The sequence below is a fragment of the Python bivittatus genome, unplaced genomic scaffold (assembly GCF_059951505.1).
Source record: "Python bivittatus isolate LINGU-HERP-01145 unplaced genomic scaffold, Pbiv_v1 ctg000220_np1212, whole genome shotgun sequence".
Classification (NCBI taxonomy): domain Eukaryota; kingdom Metazoa; phylum Chordata; class Lepidosauria; order Squamata; family Pythonidae; genus Python; species Python bivittatus.
Window position 1 is genome coordinate 29,677,843 of NW_028277048.1, and position 10,950 is coordinate 29,688,792.

A 10,950-nucleotide genomic window follows, 5' to 3' on the forward strand; every position below is an offset into this window, starting at 1 on the left:
TTTCTAAGCTCATTTTGAGCCAGTGTCATCAATTACATCTTGATTTTGCCTGCATTCATTTCCTGGGCTAGCTCCTTTGATGTCCACAACAGAACAGAGAGTGACCATCAACCCTTGGTTCAGACCCTTTTGGCTTATATCCCTCCCAGATATTGTTCCAGATGGAGCCTTAACTTCAGTGGGAAAGTCACTGCTTTTTTAAATACTCCACAGATGCTGAATCAAAGGCATCTTGCACTGCAATCCAACTCCAATATATATCATATTTTTAGCTCAATTAATAGTGTGCTAAGCTCCCAGCTTACCGCTACCTATCATCCTAGCAGGAATAATACAAGGAATGGATGGTACAACCAAGACACTAGAAACAAAAGGCAAGCTCTGAGAAAGCTACAGAGGAAAGTTAGAAAGGACAGATTCCTTGATTCAGTTATTGATCCAGTTTCAATCCCAGTATAAGGAATTATTAAAGCCTAAGAATTTATCCTGCTATAGGGATCAATAGAGGGAACTTGGCCTCAGCTTAATTCAAAAAAATGAGGAAATTTTGGGAATTGATGGCTAATGGTATTTCCACATAGAGCCCCATGCCCCATGCACGTATCTCAGCACAAAGTTGGACCCAATATTTCTCTTCCATTTATAATTGCCCATATACTGAGCCAACAACAGTTTCCACTGAACTACCAGAGTGGCCAGCTGTCTCAAAATCTGAGTGTAAGCAGCTGATTTCAACCTTGGCCCTTGGAAAACTCCTGGAGAGAATATAATTCCTTCAGAGGTATATAAGATGAATGATTCTTGGTGGGTCCTCATCCTGACTAGACTTTTCTCAGAAATAGATAAAACATGTGTTGTACTTCCCACTGGAAACAAAGTATAATATATCCAATCTTTAAAAAGGGCAACTGGCAGGTATCTGCCAATTATCATCCAATTAGCCTGCTAGATACTTTTTCTAAGCTCTGTGCCAGACATCTTCTGAATAAATTAGAAGATTGGGAGGAAGAAACAAAAAACTTTCATCCAGAACAGGCAGGGTTTTGAAAAGGACATAGCACAGTAGATCACTGTGCCATTTTGAAGGCCCTTGTTCAGAAATATACAAATGAGCATACAAAACTCTATGTTGCTTTTATTGATCTTACCTCTGCCTTTGATTCCTTTGACAGTCTTGATTATTGGAGAAACTAGCTAGGACAGGTATCGATAAGCACCTTCTTAAGCCAACTGGACTACATATTGACATTACAGCTAGAGTAAGGATGGGCCCACGACGGTCCTTGTCAGACCCTTTCTTATTGGAGAGAGGAGTTAAACAGGGCTGTTTACTTGCTCCCTTCTTATTTAACTTCTATATTAATGATATTGTTGTGACTATGAAGTCACAAAGTTTTTTCTCCCTCTTACTTAATGGACAGAAATTTTCAGTATTAATGTATGCTGATGACATGGCTCTTATTTCCTGTACCGAGATCGGCCTTAGAAGATTAGTGGCTAGACTAGCTGCTTACTGTGAAAAGGAAAAATTGAAGATAAATGATAATAAAACTAAGGTAGTTGTTGGCAATAGTAATATTAAACACAGATGGACAATTAATGTCCAACAAATAGAGCAATGCCCCTCTTTTAAATACTTGGGCATCACCTTTCATAAGTCCCTTTTGTAGAAAACACATTTATCTACTGACTTAGCAACTGCCCAGCGTACAGTGGGTGCTATTCTGACATTTTTCTATTCTGAAGTAGGGCAATTGGTAGCCCCTGCACTTAAAATATTCCAAGGCAAGGTGATAGCCCAGATGTTGTATGGGGCTGAGAGCTGGGGGTGGGATGAGAAGGTCATTGCCCAATTGGAAGTAATCTAAAACAACTTCACAAGGAAGATCTTGGGCCTCCCCCAGGACACCCTGCTGCCTATTGAAGGATGGAAGTGAAGCTACCTTCCATCCCCATAAGAATACATCTTGCATTGCTGGGGCAATATAAGGAATGAGAAAGCCTTCCAGAATCCCATCTTGCCAAACTCTGTTTTCTCCATCACACAGCTGGGAATCAATGGACTAAACTTCTGTTACCCATCCTAAAAATGTATTCCCTACCACCTTTGGGAGAAGTTAGATCTTGGAACAGAGAAAATATTAGAGATTTGAAAGGGAAGCCAATAAAGATGCCACTGCTGTACAGTCATCCAAATTTTCATCTTGGTGTCATTGTTATAAAAAACATAGAAGCCTCCCCCAGTACCTGGTTAACATAACTAGTGCTTCACTGGGAAGGGTTTTAACATTCCTTCACCTGCAGACCATGCCCTCTGCATATCTTGAAGGGAGATTTTGTAAGCTCCCTGCCAAACAACGCCTCTATCCTTGTGATGTTGATCAAGTGGAGGACATTATCCATTATGTCCTCCACTACCCCATTTACAATGAGATCAGGGCCATATTATTAATGGCAGGTGAACTCAAGGGCTCCGACCTTGAAAAACTGAACTCTCCCCTTGCAGATGAGTTTCCAACTGTCAGCAACCAAGTTTTTTGCTCTGCTGTCATTTACACTTAGAAAGAAATACTTAAGTTCTTAGCTGTAGCTTTGGCTTTATTTTGCTGTAACCTTTTTACATCTAATACTTCTTTCAGTACTTTATAATTTCACTATCTTGTTGTTATTTTATTGTATTTTATGGCACGCCATATGTTATGACCTGTGGTTACAACAATAAACTTATTTACTTACTTACTTTACACGTAACTAGGAAATCAGTTATCTTTATTTTTATAGAAAATCTTGAAAAAATTAAGGAAAGTCTTCCTTTCTAAATAGAAGATAATTAATAACTTCCCTGTCCTGTACTAGTTTACTTGCAGAATAGGCCCAACTTTTATGAATCAAATTTTCCTTTCCACAACATTTTTTCCAGTATTTTCTCTTGACCTCATAGTATTTCTAAATTTTCCAGTGATATAAATCTTATTTAGAAGTAAATGTGGGCTTCTCTATTACTGTATATATAAAGAAAGATACTCCAGTTTTCAAATACTTCATTCAAAGATAGCTTTCCCTAGTTTTTAGTACCTTGCAGCTGAGATTAGAGACAAAATCTTTATTTTAGAGATCTTAAACAAAGTCTCTTTACCAGATTTATCTAGATCTTTTGTTATTCTCAGTTTACCGATGTATTATCTACTTTTGAGTGATCAAATGAAGAAATCTTCCAGAAACCCAAACTTACTTTAACAGGTAGTTCCTGAAGAAGAGGAATCACAATTAGACTCACCGTTGTGAACTGGAATTACAGTATATTGATTTTAGAAGTCTGCTGAATCTGAATCAGTTCCATCACCTTTGGGGGGCTTGAAGCAAAACCAATTGGTTGTAACAGGGTCTAAACCTGAACTGAAGCCAGACTTTTAATGTAGTTTTGGTAGCAGCCAGCTATTGTGCTATCAACTCAGCTGTCAGACCAGTCTGCAGTCATGTATTCTAGCCTATTTGAAATGTTATATTATATTCCAAACCTCTTGACCATTTTTCTGCAGTTCATGTCTTTGCTTTTTAAAGGAATAGACTGGTAAATCTGCAGAGATTAACTAAAACAGGAAAGGACCAGCTGTTCCTTAATAAATTTGTTTGTTTTACTCTCTGATTTCCCAAAGGGTGTTAATAAGGGACAGATGCTGGTGAATTTAGTGAACAGCTAATTATATCCAACGTTCCTCTCCTTTATAGATTTTCATGAATGTATGCACACAGTTCCTTATTAATATGTTCTCTTAAAGGAAACAAAAAGAAAATATATATACTGTACACACACACACACACACAATCCTGAATGGTAGCTGTGACTGTCATGTCTGTGTTATTAGACACATATGCACACACACGCACACTGTGTGCAATCTTTACAGAATTATAGCATTTGGAAGGGGCAACTTAAATCATGGAGTCCAACTCACTACTCAGTGCAGAGATCCAACTAAAAGCATCCCTGACAGATGTCTGGCTTCTGCTTGAACCCATCCACTGTTGACCTGTCCTTCCTATTGGAATTTATTTCCTAATGCTTAATTGGAATCTGCCCACCTATAACCCAATCTTCCCTATTTTTAAAAAAGAGCTATCATATCCCCCTTCTCAAGGCTAAATATGCCCAGCTCCTTCCATTTCTCTTCACAGAACCTTGTTTACAATCCTCTTATCATCCTTGATGCTCTTCTCTGAGTCTGTTTCTTTAAAGTCTTCTTAAAAGTAGAGTATGATGCCCAGAACTGGGCTTAGAACTGGATTTGAGTGTAACCAAAGTAGAATAAAGTGAAAAAATATACTTCCTGTGATTTGGAAATAATATTTCTGCCATGCAGTCAAAATGTCATGCAGTTTTGACATAGATTCAGTTTATAGTCAGCAGCTATTTAATATCTTTCTTTACAAATATTATGAAGCCAAATGTCCTCTGTTTGCGTCTGATTTTTGTTTGTTAAGTGAGTAACTTTGCATTTGTCCCTGTTTAACCTGTTTTTCTAATCCATCAAGGTTATTTTAAATGTTATTTCTCTCTTCTAAACTTCTGGCAATCCCATAGAATCATAAGGTTGGGAGGAGTCTTAAAGGTCTTTGAGTCTAACCCCATGCCCAGGGAAGAAATCCTCATACTGTCCCAGACAAATGACTGTCCAACCTTTGCTTGGAACCCTCCAGTGAAGAAGCACCCATCATTCTAGGAGGCAGGCCATTCTGCAGCTTAATAGCTTTCCTGATCAGGAAATGTCTTCTTATTTCAAGTTTGGATCTCTCTCTATAAAGCTTCTACCCATTGGTTCTGGTCCTACCCTTGGGCATTGTGGAGAATAAATCTGCACCCTCTTCCTGTGACAGTCCTTCAAGTATTAAACTTTTTGTCTTTAGGTTAGACATACCTAATTCCTTCAACTTTTCTTTATAAGATTTAGCCTCTAAGACCCTCACCATCTTTGTCATTCTTCTCTGCACTCCTCCTTATATGGTGATGAGCAGAACTGGACACAGTATTCCAGGTGTGGTCTGATCAGTGCAGCATAGAGAGGAACTATTGCTTCCTGTGATACCAACATTATACCTTTGTTGATGCAGCCCAAGATGGCATTGGCTCTCTTGACAGCTGCAGACACCGCTGGCTCATGCTTAATCTGTGGTCTACTGGGACACCCAGATCCTTCTCATTGTTTCATCTAGCTCCCAGCATATTTCTAAAACAGCATTGTTAGTTGTACTAATATTAAAGTAATATTTTCCCCTTATTCCAATGCTGTCTGAGGATAGCCTCAAGGTGTGTGAAACCTGTTAGCCTTTGTCACCCGTTGTTTTGGAAGGAAGTCAAGTAAGTGGCAGTGACTGGAACAAAATAGTTTATAAGAATTCCTTCTCACTAACCAGAAACTCAGTCTGATAGGAATTCTTGGCGTCCTGTCCTGTCACTAAACAGTAGTCTCTTTTCCTGAGCTAGCCTGGTATAGCATTGGATTTCCCTAGATTTCTTGCCCTGGGGGACTTCATTTTGCACATAGAGATTGCTCAGTTAAGCACAACTCAGGGTTTCATGTCTACCATGATGTCCATAGACCTGTCCCAGTTGTTATCTAGACCCCCCCATGCAGCATGGCACAGACCACGCTTGGACTTCTGTTGGGCTGGAGCTAGTGATCTGAAAGTGGAGGAACTTCCTGTAAGTCAGGGAAATAGCCTCTTCCCTGAGGCCAGGCTATCAGTTTTCTGAAGGCTAGTTAGAATAAGGGAAGTAGCACTCTTGGTTGGGGGATTAGGCTGTTGCATTATTTTTATGGTTTGGTGTTATTTATTGTTCTGTGCCATTCTGTGTTTATGATACTGTTAACTACCAGGACTGGAAGTATAATAATCACACTGTTATGGCCGTTTTCGTATTTGATAGCTACATATGTATGTAGTTACTTACATGCTGGAGTTTTTTTAAATTACTGTTTGCTGACTTTTCCAGATCCATTGATATGATTGGCAAGCCATAGACTTGTCTTTGAATCAGGCTACCTTGGCATTGTCTGGTATGAAGGGCAAACAAGTAAAAACATTGATTTTAATTAGCAAAAAAAGCAGGCTGTTTCATCTCAGCTCATCATCTTTGAACTTACTGAGGTTACTAACCTACATTGTGGTGATTTCTGTAGATAGTAGTTGATGCACCTTCAACATTTTAATATGGCTAGGCTCATATAGTGATATAAGCCACGATGGGTTACACATTACTGGGTTCATTCAATGCTGAGTCACAAACCAGTTACAAGCCATAATGGTTGAGTTCATGCAGTATATTGATTCAGTTCACATAGTGTGCTAAATCATAATGTGGTTTGCTTGGTTTGGTTAGTTTGTTCTATGAATGCAATAACTGCAGTTTATAAACCATGGCTTATAGTTTTACATGAGTCCAGGGAATTTAACAAGTTGTCGTGCATTCATCAAACTATGGCTTACTTGTATAATCCCAGTCACTAAATTTAAGTCAAATAAACCACTTTATTGGCCTGCTGATGTTTCTTGTAGAGCCATCTCTATGTAAGTTGATGGAGAGACAAATATAGACAGGCTTTCAAGGCTGCAGTCCTTTATAGCTTACCCAGTTGAACCTAATAAGGCTTACTTCTAAATATATGTACACAGGATTGGATTGTTCACTATTTGGTAGTGTAGAAGGGTGTTTGGATGGTTGATCTGAGCCTCAGCTGGTTTAGAACAAATGTGACATTTTATCAAAACCATTTATTGCAGTGATTAACTCATGCACTTCTAAATTCCCCACCCAAAAAGGGCCTAGTACATGTTGTCCATAGAAGTAAAAAGAAAAGAAATAATAGCCAGGATAATATTTTTAGAAAAAATGAGAATCCTGACTGTTGGAGGGGGAAACATGCCTGTATGACAGATGTTTTGGCCTAGATGTCAAACATCTAGAAGTCTTTGTAGAATCCATCACTTTTGTCAACATAACAAAAGCAGCATTGTGCCAACATGATGCAAGCTCTGACAGTTGTGTATATCTCCACCTGTCACCCACAGACACTGCTGGATGTTAAAAAGGTGAACATTGAAACTGATCCAAACCAAGGAAATTCAGATTTTGATAATGCAGGGCAAGATCTAACATAGCATTTCCTTCGGTTTGGGCATTTATGTAAGCGAGGAAGAAATAAACTTGTCCTTTTGTTCAATCCTTTATTATTTGTTTCTTCTTCGGAATTTCTCTTGCTAATATATCAGATATTAATTCTTGAAGTGTTTTTTTGTGCTGCATGTTAATGAAATGAAAAATAAGTCTCCACACTCAAATAATCTGAATATAGGATTTATAATTTCCTAAAATAAGAAGAGCAATGATCTTGCAGTCTCAACTTGCTGCTTCTGAAAAGGTCACAGCTATGGTTAGCTACAATCTTCATTATCATTGAAAGAGGAGAGAGATTGGGGAGATGAGGAAAATCATTACTACTCACATCAGTGTAGCATGGAGCAACTTATGCATCACAACTGGGCTCTTATTGTCACCATTTTCACCTCCAAATTGTCAGAGGCAGTTTAAAAGAAACCTGGGTTTATCTCCATTGCCTCGTCACAAATTTTGCTGGAACAAAAATGCTCTGGCTCCATGCAAAAGGGAGAAAAAAAGAAAAGAAATTTTAGAAACCAAATAGACTTACACTTTGCAATTGGCTCCTCCCCTGCCAAAGAGAAAAGGGCTTATTATTAATTTCATTCCTGTTCCTTTTGTTTGATCTGCTGAATGGGAACTGCAAAGCCATCTAGGTACCATTTCCCTTAAAGGACCTGAACTTCAGGAGCCAGAAAAGGATGATGAGGCAACAGGGGAGATAGATAAAAAGAAAAAAGACAATCACTTGCTTTACAACCACTTCAATGATCCTGCAGCCAAGCCAGAAGGAGGTTTGTTCAGCTGTCCAATGCTGCATCCATTATATCAATACAGCGTCTGGAGCTGCTTTCACGCTGGCTTGGAATCCTCATGTGACCACCTGTCAAGCTTGTGTAACTAGCATGGAACTTGCTGATGTGCAAACGAGTATGTAGCAGCACGTGAACCCTTGTGCCCTTATGTCACTCCAGACTGGAATCACATTCCACTGCCATTCAGAAAGTGCGTACAAGATAAACCTAATAGAGAATCAAACACTATATAATGTGTTATTTAAAGTTCAAAGGGCCCAGGGAAAGCTTTTCAACCAGTAGAAATGTTTGGTGATCTGCTCAATAAAAAATGCTATCGATATGCAAACCTGACAGATATATATGCTTGATACTCCGCCAGCCTTATCCATTGTTATTTGAATCTCCATCATTGTCCATGGGATCTTGTTCTGTCAGATCAAGAAAGATAGGCTATGACTCAACTAACGTATATTGATATATTGAACAAGGTCCCATAACCATATCTGTTTCGATATATTCCAAATTACTTGTATGTTTATTTTTTTTCCCCCTACTCCAAATTAGAATTGAATTTATCCTCTAAATATTGTAGACAGCAGAATATCTGTAAAAAGGAATATTAGTTCCTATTTGAGAGCTGGTTTGGTCTAGTGGTTAAGGCACCGGACTGAGAGTGAGGGAACCTAAGTTCTAGTCTTGACTTAGGGACGAAGTCAGCTGGGTGACTTTGGGCCAGTCCCTCTCTCTCTGCCCCAGGAAATCAGTTACTCTTTATGATACCTGAGGTTCATGGCTGTCTTTCCTACTGAGCAGCAGGGTGCAAATTCTTTCTGATTGCCTGCTTGGGAAAGAACAGTGAATGCTGCAAGTTCCTTGTTTTCTTTCAGATGAGTCTGCTTGGTGGCAAGACCACCGCATGTAACACCTTGCAGGGAAAGAAGTATCTGCATAAGTAACTTCAAGCCCATGGATTTCTTAGAATTATCACAGAATTTAAAAAATGTCCTTCACAGCAATGCTGCTTTTGCTGATCACATTTCAGAATTTGGAAATGAGTAAAATGTCTGCTTGGGAAGAATGAATCTCTTCTTTTAATCAGTATAATGGCAGTGTTCCAAATATCCTTCTGAATGTGGTGTTGGTTGGATAAGATCTGAAATTTAGGAGCAGTATCTCTCTACCTGTCTGATATATGGAGCCATTAACTTCGACAATTCTTAAAAAGAGATATGAGGAGCATGGTGGTCTAGCCTGAGAACTCAGAATTTATTGGGCAATAACTCCTATCAACCCTGGCCAGCCTGTCCAATGCCCAGGAGAGAGTAGAGTTGTAATCACTGTATGGGCAGGCTTCATCTCCCAGTCAGGGGCAACTTGCTCCTTTAAATCACTTTACCTACATTGTCCCTTCTTTGACAGCTGGAGATGTAGAAGCTAACATGATATGCTAAGGTTGCCAAGTGTTGACTTTGAACTACCTCCCCTCAATTTCTAAAAACTCCACTTTTCTTCTATTGCATAGGGATTTAAATGCACATATAGAAACATTAAGGCAATTTTAATACAGTCTGTATACAATTTAATAGACCGATCTATATTCCTGTACTATTTCTTCATCACATCAGATTTTTTTCAGCCTTTTCTCCTTTCCCAGAACATTATTTTATACTTCTTGCCCAATACAAAGATGTGGCAACGTCAAAGGCCTCCTGGGGTTTTTGTGTTTGTAGTTGCTCCTAGTAAAGATATAGTTTGTAGGAAATTCTTATGGAGTTGAAACACTGTTTCAAAACATAATATATATTAACAGCAAAAACAAAACCCTTCTCTGAATCAATTCAAGAGATGGGGTATAGCAAAATAAGTGAATAGCATCTTGCAGCTGGAGAGGCACATACAAAATTGTGGCACATACCATAAGAATAGGGTGTTGCACACAAGAGTGTCCTTATGCCCAAATGTAAAGTATTGAAGGTTATGTCATAATTTATCATTAGACAGATCAACCTATCCCCAGAACTACTCCCTGTCAAGTACGCTGATGGTCTGTAAGAATTCATCAAGGGAAACAGCATAACGCTGCACTGCATAGAGAGCAACGTTTAAAAAATCATGCACTTAGTTTTGAGCAGTGCAAGGATATGAAACAGGATTCCCATCTTGATTTTTTAAAAAACACCTTCCTCTTCCAGATAGTATTCCTGCTGATTTAAAAAAGAAAGGAAAAATTGGTAGATTTCAGAAAGCAAGTCTTTTAATTTATTTCTCAGGAGCTCATTCCAAAAGCTGCAGTGGGTGTGCAGTCCAAAAAGAGGATGCAGAGGATGTGTAATCCAAAAGCTAAGGATGTGCAGTGAGAGGAGAAGGGACCTAAATTAAGCTCCAGAGAATCAGGTCTGTCTCCAGATACTCAGCAGATGAAAAGCTCACTTGGGGAATCTTTTATTTTCTTTCTTTCTTTCTTTCTTTCTTTCTTTCTTTCTTTCTTTCTTTCTTTCTTTCTTTCTTTCTTTCTTTCTTTCTTTCTTTTTCTCAGAACTGGTCTGGAATGAAGTGTCAATTCAAGCTGCTGCGCATGGCTGTTGCCTTGATCTGTAGTAAGTATTCTCATTAAATTACTCTCATTAGTGCACCTACTAAGCCTAAAGATATTCTTGATCCCATTTATTTTTCAATTTAGTAGCCCAGAGATAGTAGTGGCAAATTAGAAAGACAAATAGTGATACTGTCCCATTCATTACTGCTCACTTCACTTTGTAAACCTGCAGAGGATGCTTGTGTGTGAATCACACATAATTAAGGGACCAGATTGGATTATATGATTATTCGCATATAGCTAACAATGAATAGATCAATCTTTCTTTGATTAGTGTCTTCTGCAATCCAAACTTCTGGCTTGTTTTATTTGTTTCTTTGAGTACAAGCCAGAGAAAGAAGCCAAGAATAAACAATGGCTTCTTGGAAATCCAAGAGTAAGTTAGAATCCCTGATTAGCTA

At 38.6% G+C, this 10,950-nt stretch overlaps 1 protein-coding gene across 2 annotated transcripts in view; it reads left to right on the plus strand.

The window, feature by feature from the left end:
* The window catches only part of RHBDL3 (rhomboid like 3), a 133,600-nt gene that overhangs the window by 111,853 nt on the left and 10,797 nt on the right, over nt 1-10,950 (plus strand). For both annotated transcript variants that reach the window (XM_088138220.1, XM_088138221.1), the window contains one exon: nt 10,490-10,550. In XM_088138220.1, the coding sequence (XP_087994346.1) occupies nt 10,490-10,550 (61 nt within the window). The remainder of the gene's footprint in view (nt 1-10,489; nt 10,551-10,950) is intronic.